Source organism: Melospiza melodia, chromosome 19 (assembly GCF_035770615.1).
Source record: "Melospiza melodia melodia isolate bMelMel2 chromosome 19, bMelMel2.pri, whole genome shotgun sequence".
Classification (NCBI taxonomy): domain Eukaryota; kingdom Metazoa; phylum Chordata; class Aves; order Passeriformes; family Passerellidae; genus Melospiza; species Melospiza melodia.
The window spans coordinates 1,080,867-1,101,153 of record NC_086212.1 but is presented as its reverse complement, the minus strand read 5'-3'; the positions used below and the strand labels follow the sequence as shown (position 1 = coordinate 1,101,153).

Sequence of the window (20,287 nt, the reverse complement as noted above, 5' to 3'; positions counted from 1 at the left end):
GCCTGGGCTGAGAGGAGGCGCTGGGGAGTCTCAGTGCTGTTCAGCCATGCTGGGCTGAGATGGCAACCCTTGGGATATTGCACCTGCTGTTGTGCTCAAGGTGCATCTCTGTGCCTGTGCATGGAGAGCTTGAGATGTCTCCTGGGACACGTGAGCAGATGCTTGGGAGTGACTGGGTTTGGGCTTCAGCGATCAGCATAACCTAAAATAGCTTGTTTCAACTGCTGAGCTCTGACACAGATAAGAAGGGATTGGGTTTGCCATGGTTTCCAGCCATTTCTGGCCAGATGGATTTTGACTGGCTGTGACTTTGAGGAGGTGTGTTGAGATTCCCTGGACTTCTGCAGTGGCAGGGAAGTGAGTTAAAAGCATCCACATATGCCATCCTCCAAGTGATGTGGCAGTGCTTGAAGAGATGGTGAAGGGAGAGAATATTTCATGCAGTGCAACATGAGCTGGTGGAACTTACTTCTGCAGGAGATTCTAGAAATTGCTAGCTTAGAGAAAAACTAACAAGGGCTCCCTAATTGCACTAAACATGGATGATTAATGCTGATACCCTCAGTGCACTAGGAGTGGCTGCAGCACTGGGTGCATGGAGGATTTGCCATCATTCCTTACGTGTCTCCTCCCAAAACATCCCCTCCTCCCTGCAGCTTGCTGCTTTGCAGAGCAGCTGGAAACCATCCCACGTGGAGGAGGGATAGGGGAGCAGCCTGTGACCTGGTGGCACTGGCTAATTCCTGTCTGGTTCACATTTCTGCCCTAATTCCATGTCTGTGCTGGGTAAGCCTGGGCAAACCTTGCAGAAAGGGCAGCATTAAACAGGCAGAGGGACACAGGGGCTGCTCACTGCTGTGGGACAGGAATCCTGTGGCACCCAGTTCCCTTCTCTGCCTGCTTCCATGGTCTGGCATGTCCTAGAGACACTCAAGCCTGCAGAGCCCAAAGCAGCCCAGACCCAAAGCTCAGAGTGCAGCTGGCAGAGCAGACCCTGCTGCTCCAGAGTGACAGAATCAACATTTTGGGACTGCCACTCAATTTAAAAGTGTTTAAAAGTGTTTAAAAGCAAGGAGAGATGGAGCCTGCCTGCAGTAAGTGCCACTCCTGGGAAATACTCTCTGGAATGCAATCTCTACATATCTCCAGCTGTGTTTTCCCTCTCCTGTTGGGCTGGCAGGTCCCTCTTGTCTCTGAGCTGCTGCTGTTAGAGCTGCCCTGGGCACTGTGTGCTTGTGCTGCAGCCCTGCCCACCTGTGTGTGTGCTTGAGTGCAGTGGACACCTCCTTGTGCTGCTGCTGAGCTTTATTTGCCACATCTGGATGAGATGCTGCAGGCACGGGACCCTGCATCAGGCAGGTGAAGTGGATGATGCTTCAGTGCAGCAGCAGAAAGGATTGCTCTTGTTGTGGCAGCACCTTGCAGCACAGCTTGTCTCGCTGGCTGAGGAGCTTGTGGCACACGGTCAGTAAGCTGTGCTCCATGGAGGTCTGAAGTGGTCCTGGGATGTGCTGAGCTGCTGGGCAGGCTCTGTGAGGGGCTGTGTGCCCCAGTCTGTGCAGTCCTGCATTCTCTTACCTGCAGGAAGGTGCCTGTGCCCTGTTCAGTGCCAGGGGCTGATGGAAGTGCCTGTTCTCTCTGGAAATGCTCTGTGGCATGGATGGTTCAGAGCTGAGCCTGTGCAGGTGTGTAGGCAGGGTGTCTGCAGGGCTTCCTTGCCCTCTGCAGAGGCAGGAAAAGCAGTTCTCTCTGTTCCCCCATGTTCCACTTGTGTGCACAGAAAGGCTCCAACCCCTCCATCCTGGCATCCCCACTGCTGCAGCCAGGGAGCTGCTCCCTCCCCTGTGCTGCCAGGGCTCAGGGCAGGGGCAGAGCCCCTGGAGCTGGGAGGGAGCAGGAGGAGGAGGAGTCTGTAGCAGACAAGCTGTGGGTGATGCAGCAAGTCCTGGGGCTCACAACTTGGTGCTCCTTAATACTGTGGGACCCCATCTCTGCGTCCTGTGCACAAAGACCAGCAGGGAGGAATGGTGTGGCCTTAAAGCCCAGCTGGGCTCCTGTTTCTGGGGCTTTGTACTCCTACAAAACCTGCCATGAGATCAGGATTCCCCTGGCCCTGCCCCAGGGCCTCTGCCCACCCTGCTGTGCTGCAGGGTGCCCATGTGCAGGAAGGGGAAGGGCTGTGCCTGGGCACCAGGACTGAGCTCCAGGCCTGCCTGGTGGGCTCCCAGCTCCTCTGGCAGCCCTGGCTGTGCTGGAGGAGTCACTGGTGACTCCATTTGCCCACCTGGCAGGACGGTGCAGGGTCCTGGCTGGGTGCACAGCAGGAGTGTGGTGCTGGTCAGAGATGCCAGGGCTCCCACTGGCTGTGCTGCTTCACCCCTTCATTGTGAAAAGCCTCAGCCCTCATTAGTGAGGGTTTTGAGGGGATCAGCCCATCCTGAGGCCCAGCACAGAGCAGAGGAGCTGAACTGATGATGGAGCATCCCTTCAGCCCAGCCCCTCTGTGGGAGAAGTGTGTGCCAGCACTAAAGGGGCACTGAGCTGGCAAGGCAGCCACCCCTGGGCATTAGGGTTAGGGATCCCTGGGGATCAGGGACCCATCCCTGGGGATCAGGGACCCCCACCCAGAGATGCAGGCTGCTCCTCCTGGCTCATGGCTTTTCTCCTCCCAGCTGGTGACTCCTTGAGGCAATGGTTGGGCCTTGCTGGTTGTTGATGGGTTCACCCCGGGGCAGGGAGAGGCAGGGAATGCTCCTTTGGGTGCTGCCCTGGGCTGGCTGGGCTGCAGACCTGTCTGAGCCCTCAGGACAGAGGGGACACTTGCTGGATGTGTGGTTGGAGCAGGGTGGAGCTGCTCACCATGGCTTCAGCTCACTCCAAACCCCCTGACATGGCCCTGGGGAGGGTGGGGAGCAATGCCAGTGTCTGCTGTGGCACACACAGCAGCCCCAGTGTCAGCTGCTGCAGCTGGCTGTGGGAGTGCCTGTGCCTGGTGTCCCTGCAGCATCTGCTGTGTCCCTGCTGACTCTGCAGCAGGCCCTGCTGCCCAGATCTGCAGGAGGCAGCACTGTGAGGTACTCTGTTTTGAACCCCAGCATTCTTGGGGTGTGTCTTCTGTTGCTTCATGCTTCTTTTAAATTGGTGACCTTCTACAAGTGGCTTTTTTTTGTAAAAAAGCAACCTGCTTTGCCTTCCCAGTGTAATAGTTCTCAGTATATCAGTGCTTATTATCATTTCTGTGCTCAGGAATTCCAAATTGGAGCATCTCCATGATGCTTAATCATTGAAAAATCCAAAGTCCCTCATGTGAAGAGTTCACAGCCCTCAGCCTTTCCTTCTCTGGTGAAAGTTCCGTCCCAAAGCACAGGGATGGCTCTGTGGTTGGAGCTGTGATTGGAGCTGGCTGCTGGGGCTCATGCAGCCCTGAGTGCCCCTGTGGCTGCCCCAGCACCCTGGGCACGCTGTGGGTGGCTCTGAGGGGAGCAGGGCTGCAGCTCTCACTGAGGGCATCTCAGGCACGGCTGAGCAGAGAGCACCAATGGCTGTACTGAGCATTTTGTGGTGCATTTCTGCAGGAGAGCTCTACTGTTGGTCTACAGCTGATGTTCAGAGAGAACTTTGCTTCTGACTGCAGCATTTGAGAGCTGCTCCCTTGAGTTTGAAGTCCTTTCTGTGCAGATGTGTCCAGCTCTTTCATTGCAGTGATGCACAGGAACGTGCTGTACCTGCAGTGGTCAAGTGCAGGGCAGTTCCTTTTTCCTGACACAAGTACCAGAAGGACATGTGGATGATAAAATACTGCAGCAGAGCCTGTGGGGTGTGCAGGGGGACCTGAGCAGGAGCAGGGGGTGACAAACCTGTCCCAGCCGTGGCTGTGTGCTCCTGCAGCAGCACCTGGGGGGTCACCCAGGGCAGCAGGGACCTTGGCACAGGGGTGGCAGTGCTGGGACAGCCTCTGCCTGCTCAGGGGGCGCTTGCACGAGGCCTTTTGCTCAAAGCTAAGAACTTATTTCTCTGTGTGACAAAATGCCAGATTGCTGAAAGGGAGTGTGCCAGCCTGGTGCCAGCTCTGCCAGGGAGCTGCAGTGTGGGGTACCAGCTGTGCCAGGGCAGCTGCATTGTGGGGTACCAGCTGTGCAGGGTACCAGCTGTGCCAGGGAGCTGCAATGTGGATACCAGCTGTGCCAGGGCAGCTGCAGCGTGGGGTGCCAGCTGTGCCAGGGGAGCTGCAGTGCGGGGTGCCAGCTGTGCCAGGCAGCTGCAGTGTGGGTACCAGCTGTGCAGGGTACCAGCTGTGCCAGGGCAGCTGCAGTGCGGGGTGCCAGCTGTGCCAGGCAGCTGCAGTGAGGGGTACCAGCTGTGCAGGGTACCAGCTGTGCCAGGCAGCTGCAGCGAGGGGCTGGGTGGAGGCTGCTCCCAGAGGAGCCCCTGTGGGAGCAGGGGTACTCAGCAATGGCATCTCCCCTCTCTTGCTTTTGTTTGCCACCAGTGAATTGATGCTGTTCAGGGGGAAACAGCCACTTGCCATGGGCCAGGAAAAGTGCCAGGGGTGTTGTTCTGAGTGAGGGCTGCTCATCTTCTGTAGCTGCTGGGAGCAGCTGCAGTGGTTGGAGTGGCACTCGTGCCTTGGAGGGCAGGCTGTGACCCCAGCCTGCTGCATCCTCCTGCCCTCTGCTGTGCTCCCTGGCCCTGCTGGGCTTCTCCTCCCTCTGCAGCCCCTGTGGGGTCAGGGTGTCCCGTGGCAGAGCCCAGGGCCTGGCTCTGTCCTGGGAACAGGAGGATTCCATGGTGGGAGAGGTGACCAGCCTGCAGAGGTGCCCTTTTCCAGCTGCCATTCCAGCCGTGCTGGGCTGGGACCTGAGGATGGGGAGTGTTGAGTTTCTTCTCTGACCTCCTTCAGAAGTACTCAAGGTGTCTGGGCTGGGTTTATGCAGGGCTCTCCCAACAGGTGAGAGGGCTCTTCCCTGGTGCTGCTGCCTGGGAGGAGCTCCTGGGGAATTCTCTGTCCATTTTCTGTCCTCTGACTCACAAGCACAGCCTGGCTTGTGTGTGAGCTCTGTGACAAGCAGCAGCAGCTGGTGAAGTGTTCATGGTGCTCCTTGGGATCATCTGAGAGTTACAGGGCTCTGCTGGGCTGGGCACTCTGCAGGGCTCCATGGCACCACCACGGAGGTGGCACGTGGTGGCACATGCTCTGGGAGCTGCTGTGCCAGGGTGCTGCTGCTGCTGGGGTCACCCTGCAGCTGGCAGTGAGGGCCCAGAGCCCTTCCCTGGCTGCCACAGCCCACTCGTGTGTGTCTCTTACTCAGTGTAGTATCCAGGGGAGATTTGTAGCTTTTCAAAGATCACTGCTGGTGAGATTCACAAAGGGAAAGCACTGAGGTAGGAGGTATTTATAGCTTTTCCATAAACTGCCTCTCTGAACAAATGCAGTCACTTGACTTTGTTTTCTGGGAGTTGTTTTGTTCACTATAAAACTTCTTTTAAATCTCCTCCAGCTCTCTAAAGACATTCATTCTGTCAGAGCAGGACGTGGCACTTCACAGGCATTTCCCATGGAAATACATGGGAGCCATGTGACTTTTCACATGGGCAGATAGTGATAGAACAAGCAGAAATTGCTTTAAAGAGGTGAGATTTAGATTAAATATTAGGGGGGAAATGATCCTTGTGAGGGTGGGCAGGCCCTGGCACAGGGTGCCCAGAGCAGCTGTGGCTGCTCCATCCCTGGCAGTGCCCAAGGCCAGGCTGGACAGGGCTTGGAGCAGCCTGGGCAATGGAAGGTGTCCTCTGCCGTGGCAGGGGTAGGAAAAAGATGAGCTTTAAGGTCCCTCCAACCCAGGCCTCTATGATTTCTGACTTGGATGATTTTCCTCTTGACTAACAAAATGTGGTTAGGATTCTCAGCAGTGCCTCTAACTGGTGCAGGTATCTTGACCCTCAGTGTACAGAAGAACAGTCAGGTCTGAAGTGATTCTTGTGACCCATAAAATCAATGTGTCCATGTTGTCTTGGGTATGAATTGTCACTGGGGCTCATTTTCACTTGGACTCTCTACAAAGAAAACATCCTACAGTTCATTACAGCTCCAACCTTGAAGTGTTCCTGAAGCTGATGAAAATCAGAGGTCAGGTCACTTGGAATGCAGCTGTTCCAGTTCCCTCTGCTGTTGGAAAGTGCCTCCCAAAGCAGCTCCTTCCAGCCAGGACACCCTGAGGCAAAGGCCAGCCCAAAGCCCTGCAGCTGGGATCTCCAAGGGAATAATGCCACTGATGCCATTTGCTGCAAGATTATTCTATGGCTGTTTTATTTAAAAGGCAAATGAGCTTGCCTTGTAGGAGAGATTATTTCAGTGTTCTGCTTTCTGTGTGAGGAAATGAGGTCGTTCCTGCAGCCCTTCCCAAGGGGAAAGGGGGATGCATGGAGCAGGGCAGGGACAGCAGCCAGCCCTGATGGTTGAGGGCAGGGGAGCTCATCTCCTCAGCTGACTCTGGCTGGGGCCTTTGAGGTGATTTAACAAAAATAAGGATGGTTTGAGAAGGTCTTTGAAGTTCCTGGAAGGATTGGAAATGTCAGCAGGTTGTATTGAATCAGCAATAGCAGCAGAGCACTGGCACTTGAGGCCAGACACACTTGAGGGCAATGGTGGTGCTTAAATCTGAGCCCAAATCCCTTGGCTGTGATCCTGGTGGTGCTGCCAGGTACTGAGCAGGTACAGCCTGGTGGGGGAACTGGGGCTGGAGTTCACATCCTCTTGTGACTCTACTTTTAGTCTTCCAAGAAGCAAACAGCTCTGGAAGGAGAGGGAGAGGAGCCCAGCGTGCCCAGCTGGGTTTGAGGGTGCAGAGGGCTCTCCAGTGTGAGGCTCTGCAGCAGCTCCCCTGCCCAGGGCTGCATCTGTGGGCATTGCCCAGGCCCCTGAGGGCAGGTGCAGGGTGCTCATTTGGAAACATGCTGCTTCCTAAAAATAATTACAGGGGAAAGATTATAAACAAACATCCTCCTCCCCAAAATCAATCATCCACAGCATGCTGTGAATTCCAACTGCTTGCTGAAATAAGCCTCAGAAGATCCTGTGAGCAGGAAGAGCCTAGTGCTGCAAATCTGGAAGCTTAAGCATGACTTCCATGTTCTCCTGTTGTTCCACACCTTTTTGGAGCAGGGATGATGTTCCCAAGCAAACTGAGCTGATGGCCCTGCTCCAGTGCCCACAGGAATTGTAGTTCTACATTGCAGCACAAGCTGTGACCTCAGCAAATCCAGAGCAGATCATGGCTGCTGAGCTGTAGCCCTTTGGAGGGGCAAGTCAGCAACTGGAATGCTCCTGACTGGTGGGATTGGCCTCAGAGCCAGGAGGGAATGCTGCCTGCTTCTCCTGTGGCAGCACTGGGATGTTCTTGTCTTCCTCAGGGTTTGTGTTCTCCCACAGATGCAGGAAGCACTGACCCTTGGTTCAGTGTTGTGCAGACTCTTCTGGAGGGGCTTGCTCTGACTTTGGGTTTTGAAGTCCATTCTAAGGTGTGGTTTCTGAGATTGCTGGGCACTCAGAAGTCCTGTTTTATATTTGCAGAGGGCTTCAGTGGGGTTAATTTGCAATTGCACTAACTAATGCATCCCCAGGTGTTCAAAGCTCCTGATCCTTTTGTGTTTGTCATTTGCAATATTTCTTAGAGCCTTAGACTTACTTTAGTAGCTCAGGCAGTGAACCCTTTGAGCACAGATACATGAACAGGGCTGTGTTTTGTTGCTCCTGGGCCTTTCCCTTCCAGCAAAGCCTGTGCTGCCTTCAGCCAAGGCAGGTGGCACAAAGGGATCCCAGGAACATGCCAAGGTTCCTGTGGTTTCCCCCTTTAGCAGAGCAGCACAAACAGTGTCTGTGCTGTCTCTTGGTAGGTGGACAATGACTTTGGGTCTGGCTTCCTGGCCTTGGACCCCACTGATCTGCCCCAGAAGCTCTGTGCTGCTGTGCCCTGCCCTTGTTCTGCCTGCCCAGGCTGTTCTGTGGCAAACAGCCACCAGTGTCCTGTCCCCAGCCCTGGCAGTGCCCACTGGGGAGCTGGGCTGGGCTCATGGTGGCCGTGCCAGCCGAGCCACCAAGGGCTGGCCAAGCAGGACGGTGGCACAGGGGCTGTGGGTAGCAGGGCACCCTGGGCACTGTCCCTGGAGAAGAACAGGGGCCACGTGGAGGGATTGAAGTGAAGGGACAAGTGACATGCTTTCAGCTCTGCCAGGTGGGGTGGCTCTGGCTTGCCCTGGCAGTGGCTGCTGGAGCCCTGGTGCAGTGACAGAGAAACCTTTTGAGTTGTTTTGGGGTGTAGGCACAGCTGCCATGGCCCTGCTCAGGCTGCTCCTACACTGCTCCATTGAGATGGGCACTGTGAGTCAGGCCCTGAGACTGGGCCAGGGAATTGCTGTCCACGTCAGGCAGGGGGACTGTGCTCTCCCCTCACTGTGTGAGGCAGAGGGTGGTGTGTCCTGCCATCAGGACACTGCTCACTTTGTGCTGGACTTGGTGGAGTAGCTTGAGGGAACTGGGGTGCATTGGGTGCTCTCTGAGCTCCTGTGCAGATGCAGGCTGGAGGCAGCTGGGTTGGCAGCCCTGCACAAGCCTCTCACTTCTCCTCTGCCAGCAGCGCCATTATGGTGCTGCTCAGCATCTCTGGGCACAGAAACCCTGCTGGAAACACAGATCTCCTCCTCTGTAATTCCTCCCTTTTAGGTCCTCCTTTGAAGTGGAGCTTTAGCTCTTAATATGGTAAATAGTGGGATGTGTGAGTCCACAGAGTGTCAGTGAGGCTCCTGGGGCAGCTCTGACTGCCCCACAGGGAATGTGGCTCCCAGGGATGCTCAGAACTGCCTCTGGCTCTGCTGGCAATGGTGTGGAGTGGGCAGTGACTGCAGAGCTCTGGGACTAAGGAGGCTGCTGGCAAGGGCTGGGATGTGTTATGGGGTGCAGGGGAAAAGCAGTTTGGGATTGCACAGGACTTAATGGCAGGAGGGATAAGAGTCTAGTGGTAGGATAAGGGTGGAGGTAGGATAAGAAAGGGAGTCTGGTGACTTGGGGAGGACTGAGTGCAGGGGTAGGAGGGGAAAGGGGGTCAGGTGTGTGTTTGGCCATGCCCTGCCCTGCCCAGTGCAGCCTGTCCTGCATGCACAGCACCTGCAGTGGGACTGTGGCCTCTGGGGCCTGTATATCCTGGGCAGACTGAGAACCTAAACATGGCTGCTGCAGCATCCACATGGATTTTACTTGTATTTTACATGTATTTTCACTGGTGGGCTTCCATCCTGGCTAGCCAGACACAGGAGCGGGCTGGGGCTGTGGCTGCTGTCTGGGTTTGTGCAGCCAGCCACGTATCTATCCCTACAGGTGGGATATGTGTGTTCTGTGTCTGCTGGGCACACGTCCCCAGCCTTGCTGCCACTTGGAGCTGGGGCCATGGAGTAGCAGCCTCGCCACTCTTGGGCTGTTGCATCCAGATAATGCCTTTTCTTCTGGCATGGAGCATTTGGGCTTGTCAGGGGCTTCAAATGTGTGTTCCTGCCATCAACATCTAACAAATTTTATGGATTCTTTCCATTTTTATAGGAAAAACCATCACCCTGATCCAGACATTGAAACTCGTCAACTGATGGGACAAAGAGCTGAGACACTTGGCTGTACTAGGACACTAAAACATAGGGTTTAGCCAAAGAATATTTCCCCACTGTGGAGCCTTACACCTGCCAAGCCCTGTAGCATTCTTGGGAGGCTTTTCTATCCCTCTTCTCCATTTCCAGATTTCCACACATCATGGTATTCCTTTTGACTTCTTTTGCAAGCTAGCTCTGGCTCTGCCTTGGCTTCCCCTATGCTTTGGTGTGGGTCCCCAGCGTGAGCTGCTGCCTGTGGGCTGGTTCTGCACCTCTGCCTCCAGCTGCTGCTCGGAGGCTCCTCTTGGATGTCGTGACTGACCTGCTTTTTCTCTCTCTTCCACTGTATCTCTTTCCCTCCAACCTGTCTCCTGCCTTCTCCGTTGTCCCCCTCCGTCCCTGCAGGTTCATCATGCCTAGTGGCATATAAAAAGACTCCACCTCCCGTCCCACCTCGGACCACGTCCAAGCCCTTCATCTCTGTCACTGTGCAGAGCAGCACTGAGTCAGCCCAGGACACCTACCTGGACAGCCAGGACCACAAGAGTGAGGTCACCAGCCAGTCGGGGCTCAGCAATTCCTCAGACAGCTTGGACAGCACCAGGACACCCAGCGTCACCAGGGGCAGCGTCGTGACTGCAGCCAGAGACACTCCAGAGTTACCTCAGAAAAATGCAACTTTGAAAAGTGACAAAGGGACTCTGACTAACGAAGAGCCTAAAGTGGAGAATATCCCCAAAAGAAAGCTATCATCTATAGGAATACAAGTATGGAATAGTTTGTTCTCCTTTGTCCCAGGGAATGTCCTTGCCCCGTCCCTTTAGCATGTGCCTTTGCTGTGACCGGGTGTGCATCTGAGCTCACTTAGAATAGCAAGGGACACTCCCTGCCTTGCCTGTGTTCCCAGGGTGAGAGACAGCAGCACTTTCCCTTAACAGCCCAGAAAGGACTAAGCTCTTTTAGCACAAATTTGAAATGTTTTCTAGAGCAGAGGGGCTGTGTTAACTGGGTGAGTCCCTCTGAAGAGGCCTTTTGCTGCTGGTCTGCCTGTGCCCTGTACTCTGTGTTGCTTCCAGTCATTCTGCTTCTTGTCCATCTGGTTGTAGGGACAGTTCTCCCCTGAGAGGTGGGCCCTTCTGCTTGGTGTCCATGTGGGAAGGGCTGCTGCAGTGCCAAATGGTCCCAGGGCTGCAGGAGGGTGCAATTCCTTGCTACCCCGTGTTCCCAGCAGGTTGATGCTTCCCTTGCTGGAAGCATTTAACTGTGGGAATAGAGGGGAAAGAGCTGTGGATAAAGCAGTGAAATGAGAGCCCAGTGAGTATTGTAAATTGGTGCTTTAGTCAGCAGAATGCATCCTCTGGGCCTGTGCTCCCCTCTGGGACAGGTTTCTCTGTCACAGGTGGGTGTGAGCTCTGGTTCTCTCCCAGGTGCTGGTTACCAGCAGAGGGGAACTTGGGCAGCTCCAGGTGCAGGGTCTGAGCTTTGAGCTGTTCTGTGTGTGCTGAACAAGTTCTCCATCAGCTTTACAGCAAGGCCAGCTCAGTACAGGTGACAGGGAAGGGCTCTCAGCAAGGCTGATAGGACAGAGCACCTGAAGGGCAGTGAGGGGAGGGAAACCCACTGGAGAGGCTGACTGCCTTCCATTGCTTTTCCTTTTCTGAGCTGGTTCTTAAGTCACCTGGATTTCTTTCCTAAAACCTTCTAACCCTCTTATCCAGAGCCATGGAGGGTGTCAATCCCTGGGAGAGAGGCTTTGCTGTCAGTCTCAATCACCTTGCTGCGCTCCCTTGGATGCCATGGTCCCTGGCTGTGTGGAGTGGCACAGGGACACTGCCCCAGCCATGCAGAGCCCAGGGCTCCTGGCACAGCAGCCTGGCAGGATACAGCCCTGTGTCTGCTCCTGAGGTGGGAGCAGAGCTGGGCAGGAGCCTCATGCCCGTCCTTAGCCAGCCCTCCCATGTGGTGTCAGCATGCTCTGTGTGTGCACACTCCTGCTCTACTAACATGGATTGCAGCCACAAGTTCTTCTGTCTGTTTTTGTCTGTATTTTTTTGTTCAATAAGGTTGACTGCCTTCAGCCAGTGGCAAAAGAGGAGCCTCCTCCACCAGCCACCAAATTCCAGTCCATCGGGGTACAGGTAGAGGACGAGTGGCGGTAAGTGAGACACAACTTGTGCAGTTTCCTTTTCTTTAAAATTGTGCCTCCCCCACTTGTGCTTAGACCTTCTGCCCTGCTTTGTGCCAGTGAGTGATGTTGAATGGGGCCCACAGAGAGCTCTTCCTTCACAGTGCACACCCGCTGCAAAAAGCATTTGTTCTCTAACAGCCAGATCAATGGGAGCTTGAAATTAAATCGAAAATTAAAAAATTCCAAACTGTAATTATAGTCATGCGTCAGGCTCTCGTCTGAAGGGCCGGCTGCAGTAAGCAGGCAACCTTGTAATTGTGTGTGAGTGTGTGTGAGTGTGTCTGTGTGAGGAGAGACAGGGGGGCTCTGCTGTGCCCATGGATTTTGGTGTCAGTGTGGAAGGCCAGCCAGGCTGAGCCCTGCTATTGAACGATGGCTTTTGATCCCTGCAGGAACAGCCACTCCCGCAGCATGTCCTCCAAACAGGACACAGACTCTGACACGCAGGAGCCCAATAACTCCAGCTGTAAATCATCTGAGAGAAGCCTCGCTGAGTGCCCCCAGCACAACAACTCCGTTGGTGTTGATGCCTCCACCAGGCAACCAGCCAAGCCCTCACAGATTAAGAGAAACCTCTCCTATGGAGAAAACAACGACCCGGCCCTGGAGCCTTCCTCTCTCCCTCCTCCTGACCCCTGGCTCGAGAGCTCCTCCACGTCGCCGTCGGAGCCGGCGCAGGCGGGGCCCTGCCGGCGGGACGGCTTCTGGTTCCTGAAGCTGCTGCAGGCAGAGACCGAGCGCCTGGAGGGCTGGTGCCGCCAGATGGACCAGGAGACCAAAGAGAACAATCTCTCTGAGGAAGGTGGGTGGGGGCACCCGCCCGGCAGCTCCTCCCTCAAGGAGGGGCTGGATTTGGGTATTGGGTCGGTTAAATCGTGGCTGCCCCATCCCTGGAAGTGTCCGAGGCCAGGTTGGGCAGGGCTTGGAGCAGCCTGGTCTAGTGAAAGGTGTCCCTGCCCATGGAATGAGATGAGCTCTAAGGTCCCTTCCCTTCCAAACCATTCTGAAATTGCTGACAGCCCCCAGAGCCAAAGCATGAAGATGAGGATGAGATGAGGAATGCTTTTTCCTTGGAAAGGGTAATGTAGCTTCCTGTAGCAAATGGAGTACAACGTAATGCTGTGATGCAGCATGAAAGATATACAGGGCATGGTGTGGCTTCTGACCACTCAAAACTGCTAAAAGCTTAAATGGATTTAATCTTAAAAAAGGTCAAATGGGAAAAGCTTTCAAGGAGACTGTGGGATATCTCCCTGCCTCACCCATTACTGTCAAACAGGCAGGGGAGACCTTAGCTGGCAGTGGGGCAGGAGGAACACAACTTTGGAGCCTGTTTGCTCAGTTCACTTGATGAACTGGTCGTTAAAGCAAAGAACAGCTTTCCTCACATGGGAAAGCCTCTGAATTTCTGCTGGGTACACCAAAAGCATGGGACAGGGAGCAAGAGGCCCGTTGATTTTTTGGGGTTCAGTCCCAGCTAGGCTTGTTCCTCTATTTTCAAACGCCTTGGCAAAACCCCTGGGCTTTTTGCAGTGGGAATCATGCCTCTGGTGCATGCAGAGTGACAGGAGTGGGTGTCAAGGCTGCAAAAGGCAGGATCTTTGTGTGGAGCTTGGTTCTGATGTTTTTAAAACCTGAGAAAGGTGAAACAAAGGTGAGGCTCAGTTTTAGCTCACTGTCACTGCTGAGCTAATCCCTAATCTGATTCCCTGAGGTGCTGCCTGGCAGGGAATCTCCCTGCCTTGGGGCTGGTCTGGCTTGACCTGTGGCAAGGAAAGGCAGTGAGACCTGCATGGCACTGTTCTGTGTGCCAGGGGCAGCTGCATGGCACTGTTCTGTGTGCCAGGGGCGGCTGCATGGCACTGTTCTGTGTGCCAGGGGCAGCTGCATGGCACTGTTCTGTGTGCCAGGGGCGGCTGCATGGCACTGTTCTGTGTGCCAGGAGCAGCTGCATGGCACTGTTCTGTGTGCCAGGAGCAGGCTGCTGGTTGTGTCACCACAGCCTTGGTGGGTTGGAGAGCCCAGGGTGTGCTCACCCAGCCAGGATCTGCTGGGCAGGCTCAGGGCCAGCAGCAGGGCAGGACTCAGTGGTCCCTGTTGGTGATGCATCTTGCAGGCACGTGGGGCTCTGAACCTGCCTCTGGGAGGGAAAAGCCCACACTGTGTTTCCTCTAATGAGCAGAGGAACATGTCCATGCCCAGAGGCTGCTTGGAAAACCCATTAAGAGCAGCATGAAGTCCTGGGTGTTAAAAGCCCTGGCCTGTGTGTTAATCCCTGCTGGTACAGGGAGGCTGGAGAGTGGTCCCTGTGTCACCTTTGTCACCTTTCCTCTGGGCAGGGCTGGGAGAGCAGCATGGGGTCTCTAAGCAGGTGCCAGCAGACTTGGCTGAGGTGGTGCTGGTGGCTCTCTGAGGGGCTCAGGGCAGTTTGAGGAGCTCCCTGCCAGCTTGGATATTGTAATGTCCTCAGCCAGGTCTGTGTTTGGCCTGCCAGAAGGAGCAATGGCAGACAAATGTAGTCACAAAACATCTTGTGAGAGCAGTTGGTGCCTTGAGGATATCTGAAATTCCTTTTCTGATGACTCCAGTGTTTGCTCCAGAAATGCTGGAGCTCATTGCTACAATTAACAGTCTGTTCAATTCAGGTCTTTTTATTTCCTTTAATTTTTTTTCTTTTTTTGTCCTTCCCAGTCTTAGGAAAAGTCCTGAGTGCAGTGGGCAGTGCACAGTTACTAATGTCACAGAAGTTCCAGCAATTCCACGGCCTCTGTGAGCAAAACTTGGTGAGTCTGGATCTCTTTTTCCTGGTTTCTGAGAGGATGCCTCTCTCTGAACAGCACTACAAGGACTTGGTCAGTGTTAACAAGCTGCAGTCCCTGTGGAAACAAAGCCACAGCCTGCAGTGCCAGCTGGGGAAGGCTGGGTTAGCACAGAGGTGTCGCAGACATCTTTTGTGAAAAATCCTTTCTTAAGATTTTTCCTTGTGAGAAGTTTCAGCAACCAAATGTAAACAGTGGTTATCTGTTGCTGTGGAATGCAACAGGTGGATCTGTGATTGGTCTCGTGTAGATGTTTGGATTTACTGACCACTCATAGCAGAGCTGCTCTCGCTCTCTGTCTGAGACACAGATCTTTGTTATTCATTCTTTTTTATTCTTAGCTTAGCTAGCCTTCTGAGAACTTTTTCTTTCTATTCTTTTTAGTATAGTCATAATGTAATATATATCATAAAATAACAAATCAAGCCTTCTGATCATGGAATCAACATTTTTGTCTCTCTCTCATCCTGAAAACCCTTGTGACCACGGTCACACAGAGGTGCCTCCTGCTTCTGAAGGGCTTTTTGAGGAAAACCCCTGAGGCTGGGCTGGATAGGGGGGACTGTTTGAAAGGTCTGCTCCTGACCACACATGCTCCCTTTGCGTGTGTGGCTGGTGCCACTGTCCCCAGGCCACTGGAATTGATCTCTGAAAGGGAATGCAGGGCTTTGCCCTTGTTCAGAGCTGACCTGGCTAATGGGCATTGATGGAATCTGTGGTTTAGTTTTCCCCTCAAGCTTTATGGTAATATGGATTTTGCAAACTTCCTCAGGGGTGAATTCCTCTTTAGATGTAAAATAATCTTGGAGAGACTTGAGGAGCAGGAGGGGGTAAAGTGCTGATCCCAGCTGAGCAACAGCACCAGCAGAGCTTTGTATGAGTTGCTTGGATCTGATCCCATGCTTTCCAGGGTCTGTGGTGGTGGTTCAGCTGTCTGGGAACTGGGAAAATCCTATTCTTGGAAGAAACTTAAGCTCCTTAAAATTTTTCAACCCAACCTGAGAAGTACTGATTCTTTCAGGTTGTTTTGGGCAGAAATGTAGCAAAGTAATTTTGCTCATGAAAGCTCAGTTTGGCTCCTTGGAGTGCTGCACATGCAAGCATCGGAGCTGGGTATCCATTTCCATCATTTATCCCCCTGAAATGAGGTCTCTGTGTAAGAACCCAGTGTTGTCACTCTGATTGCCACGCTGGGCACCTCCTGTTGGAGGTTCCTGCTGAGGGGTTAGTGCCAGCACTGGGTGTCAGGTTCAGGATTACTCTGCTGTAAGGAGGAGTGCTTACAAGGAGTCAGGACTTGCTTCCTGAGCTTGGCAGAAGTTATTTGGGCTGTAAATGATGGCTTTGTGTGTCCGTGGTCAGGGCTGGTGTCTCCTGTGGCTCCTCACTGAGTTTGGTTGCAGGCAGACATGAAAGGGGTGAAGGTGCTATTCATGCTGTTCTGCTGGGTGTGTTCTTTCTGAAATGGGGTTTTTAATGCTTCTCCCCTTGTAGAACCCTAATGCCAATCCCAGACCCACAGCCCAGGACTTGGCTGGATTTTGGGATCTCCTCCAGCTGTCCATTGAAGACATCAGCATGAAGTTTGACGAGCTGTACCACCTCAAAGCTAATAGCTGGCAATTGGCAGAGACACCGGAGAGAAAGGTGAGTGAGGGGCACTGGGGAGTGGCCACAGCGCCTTGTTCTACACATTTGGGGTACCTGAGGTCTGCTTTTGTCTGCAAACAGATGCTCCCAAGGGCTTTTGCCATCCTGCACTTGTCTTCTCACAGCCTCATAAGGCACCAAGGCCATTCATTCCTCTTGAGTAATAATGGGAACAGTTTTGTGCAAGGGGAAAAGGTGGTGAGAGAGCCCAGAGTGGTGGACAGTGGTGCAGGGGCCTCAACTATTCCTAGCACTGTGTAGATGGATTTAACTATCTTTGTGCCCAAGTAATGTGAAAAGCAGGTTGAACCTTTGAAAAATGCAGGAGAGGTGGGGTCCTGGCTCTGCCAGTAAGGGTAGGGAGGACTGTGACTCAGGGCACGGTGGCTTATTAAAATTTTGCAGTTCCACATGAAGTTATGTCTTCTTGCTGCCTGTGCTGAGCTCTGAGCTGCAGCTGAACCAGACAATCTCTGAACTCCAGGCCACTCCAGAGGAACCCTGTACCATGGAAGCTGCATGGAGAGGAGGGTTAGGCTGGATAACAGGAAAAGATTCTCCCCCAGAGGGTGCTGGCACTGCCCAGGCTCCCTGGGGAACGGGCACAGCCCCAGGTTGCCAGAGCTCCAGGAGGGTTGGGACACTGCTCTCAGGCACAGGGTGTCCTGCAGGTGTCCGTGCAGGGGTTGGACTTGATGATCCTGGTTTTGGATCATCAGCCCCTGGGTTGTGGACTTCCATCCCAGGAAATGTCCAAGGCCAGGTTGGACACGGGCTAGAGGAGGGTGTCCCTGCCATGGCAGGGGGTGGCACTGGGTGATCTTCCAACCCAGACCATTCTGTGACTCCATGATTGTTGTGGGTGCCTTCCCATGCAGGACATTCTGTGATTCTGTGAAATGCAAAACGGCTCCCTGTAGAAACGGGGCAGTTGATCTGAGGGGTGTCTGGCTGCAGAGCTGCTCTCCCCAGCGCCATCCCCGTCCCCCGGCGCTGAGCCGGCGCCCAGCCGCGCACATTTGTATCAGGTGTGGGTTTTTCCTTCCTGTCTCCCTAAAGGAAGAGAAGAAGCCACCGCCTCCAGTGCCAAAGAAGCCAGCCAAGTCCAAATCGCAGCTGGGCCGGGACAAAGGCTCCGACTCGGACAAGCAGCGGCAGGAGGCGCGGAAGCGGCTGATGGCGGCCAAGCGCGCGGCCTCCGTGCGGCAGAACTCGGCCACCGAGAGCGCCGACAGCATCGAGATCTACGTCCCCGAGGCCCAGACCCGCCTCTGAGCCCAGCCACGGCCAGCCTGCGGCTTTTATAAGTCATTAAATGGGAAAAAAAAGGTTCTCTTGAAACCTGTGTGATTTATTCAGTCTAGAGACAATGAGCCATCCTTGAAAAGGGCTCCTGAGTTGGCTTTTTTCTCTCTCAGCTTTAAGTAATGAAGATTTTAACAAAAAAAAAAAAATACAAACAAAAAAAAATTAAAAAAAAAAAGAAAAAATGCCCCTCGTTTTCTCCCCAGCTGTGGTGTTGCTGAATAGACTGGACAGACTCCTGGGAACTCCAGCCCCTCGACTTGGAACTTCAGTCTTTTTACTTGTTCTATCTCATGAGAATTATTAGCTTGTTTACAAGAAGAGGACAAGAAAACACGAAGCCTCGAGCACTTGCCATGCTGTGTTCTTCCTCCTCCTCAGATCTGTTCTGCCCTTCTCATCCTTTATTTTTCCCTCCTCCTGCTCCCGTTCCCCACCCTTTGCATGGTTTCGGTTCCCGTGTCCGGACCCCCCTGTCCCCGCAGAGGGCACCTGTGGTGTGTCATCCCTGCTGCCCTCTCCAGCCAGCAGCCTGCTGGGCTTTGTGTTCCTGGGATGGGGGTGCTGGGCTGGGGGAGGACGGGCACAGGGGGCCCCATCTTCAGCTTGTTGGAGGGAGAGGACGCCGGGGCTGTGGAATGTGGGGTTGAAATGCAGCCCAGAGCAAAATGTGCAATAAACCTGGCGCAGGGGACCCCGAGAGCCGGAACCCGCTCCGGAGCGGAACTGAAGGAGCAGAGAGCACGAGCACAGCACTATGGTTTCCCTCCTCTTCCCCTTCCTACACCGCTGTCCTTGGCTGGCTGGTGGAGAGAGGAGCTGCTGCAGCAGGGGCTGTGGGGTCAGCGTGTCCAGGAGGAGACAGGAGGGTGTACATATGCACATATACACTTAGTAGTACCTGTATAGTAATTCCTACACACGGATCCTGCCCACGCCACCGCGGGGGTGGGCAGATGTATAGCATATATTTTTACATGTACTATATCTAGATGTGTGTCCAAGTGTGTGTAAAAATATATACCCTGTGTGTAAGCAGATGACTATTTTTTCCTTATCTCCCTGCTCTCTGGGTAGAGGAAGGATTGCTAAATATTTTTTAGCCCATTTTTTCTTCCCCTTTGTAGGTCTCCTTTCTGGTCTGGCTCCTCGGAGCCAGAGCTGCCACCCCCTGATTCTTTGCCACCCTCTCACACAGAAGGTTTTTGTCCCATCCTGAGGGATCTTGCTGGGGATTTTTTTTTTTTTTCCTCTTCACACGTTTGAACAAGTTGGGAGATTGTGTGCTACTGTCATGGGGGTGGAGGTGGAATCCCAGTGGTTTCAGTGAGAGTGTTGGTGATCCAGAAGGCAAAAAATAAATAAAAGTGAAATCCTGAACGATGCCTGCTGCCCGTTGTGTGCTGTCTGGGGCTGTCCATGAACACTGCTCTGAGGTCTCTGCCCTCAGCCATAGAATTCCCAAAGCTTGGCTGTGCTGGGATTCAGATTGGGCTGGAGGTGGGGGTCAGGCTCTGCTCTCAGGGGACAAGTGCAAGCAGCCTCAGGTTGCTCTGGGGGGGTTACATTGGATACTGGGGGAAAGTCCTTCATGGAAAATGTGGTCAGGGCTGCCCAGGGCAGGGGGACAGTCCCCAGCCCTGGAGGTGTTGGAAGGGTCTGTGCAGGTGGCACCTGGTGGTGCGTGGCCATGGCAGGGTTTGGCAGCAGCTGGGACTCCTCTTGGAGGCCTTTCTCAAACCTAAAGATTCTGTGGGGGCAGAGACTTTGTTGGGTTGCACTGTTGGGTTTTGGGGAGGATGCAGCTTTAGGAATCCCTGGCAGAGAAACAGGGAGCACCAAGTAGATGTAGGAGTTAATTTATTTATTTTATCATTTACTTTTCCCCGCTGCTGCTCATGGAGTGGTCAAGCTCTTCTTGCTGCCCTGGGCTGGGCTTGCTCATAATATTTATATTCTTATATAACATGGATTTGTATATATGCATAACATGCATTTGTATATATGCAATTTATGTGCATATATTTTAACATGTAAGTGAATTTATAAAGATGTAAAAAATAATTAATTTTAATATGGTTTTGTATCTTATAATTAATACAATATTTTAAATTCCCCTACATGTATTAAAATACATATACAAATACAGAGGTAGAGTTACATGCATATATATATAAATATGTGTAACACGTGTACAAAAACGTGTTATACGTATTTAGACACACCTTTTATAAATCTGGGAATTATTTGTTGCAGATATTTAACACCCCTTTTGTAAATAATTTCATGCCCACTCCTTCAATCCACCTGTTTCGAGCCCAAAGTGCAAGGGCAGCCAATCACGGGGCTGCCTGAGATCACGTGGGGATGGTGGTATCACGAGATGGCTGCCTGCCAATCACAGCGCGGCGTGACGTTAACAAAATGGCTGCGCCCTGCCATAAGATGGCGGGTGAAACAAAATGGCCGCCCCCAGTGGATACAAGGGGAGAGGCCGTGTGTCACAGTACTTCCGGGCCTTATCAACCAATCACAGCACAGTACCTGCTGCGGCGGCGAATGGCCGTGAGGCTGCTGGGAGAGGGCGGGGCTTGAGGGGGCGGTGGGCGTGGCCTCATTATGTTCTGTGCCGTGCTCGGGCAGGCGGGGCTGGAGGGCGCCGTGCCCGCCTGAGTCCGTGTCCGTGTCCCTG

The 20,287-nt window shown here is 53.5% G+C and overlaps 1 protein-coding gene across 5 annotated transcripts in view; it reads left to right on the top strand.

Moving 5' to 3' along the window:
• Nucleotides 1-18,978, top strand: part of DLGAP4 (DLG associated protein 4) — a 161,842-nt gene extending 142,864 nt beyond the window's left edge. For all 5 annotated transcript variants that reach the window (XM_063172101.1, XM_063172100.1, XM_063172099.1 and 2 more), the window contains 6 exons: nt 10,039-10,400; nt 11,697-11,788; nt 12,214-12,623; nt 14,513-14,604; nt 16,135-16,287; nt 17,350-18,978. In XM_063172101.1, the coding sequence (XP_063028171.1) occupies nt 10,039-10,400; nt 11,697-11,788; nt 12,214-12,623; nt 14,513-14,604; nt 16,135-16,287; nt 17,350-17,565 (1,325 nt within the window). In that variant the 3' untranslated portion in view covers nt 17,566-18,978. The remainder of the gene's footprint in view (nt 1-10,038; nt 10,401-11,696; nt 11,789-12,213; nt 12,624-14,512; nt 14,605-16,134; nt 16,288-17,349) is intronic.
• The last annotated feature ends 1,309 nt before the right edge of the window (nt 18,979-20,287 follow it).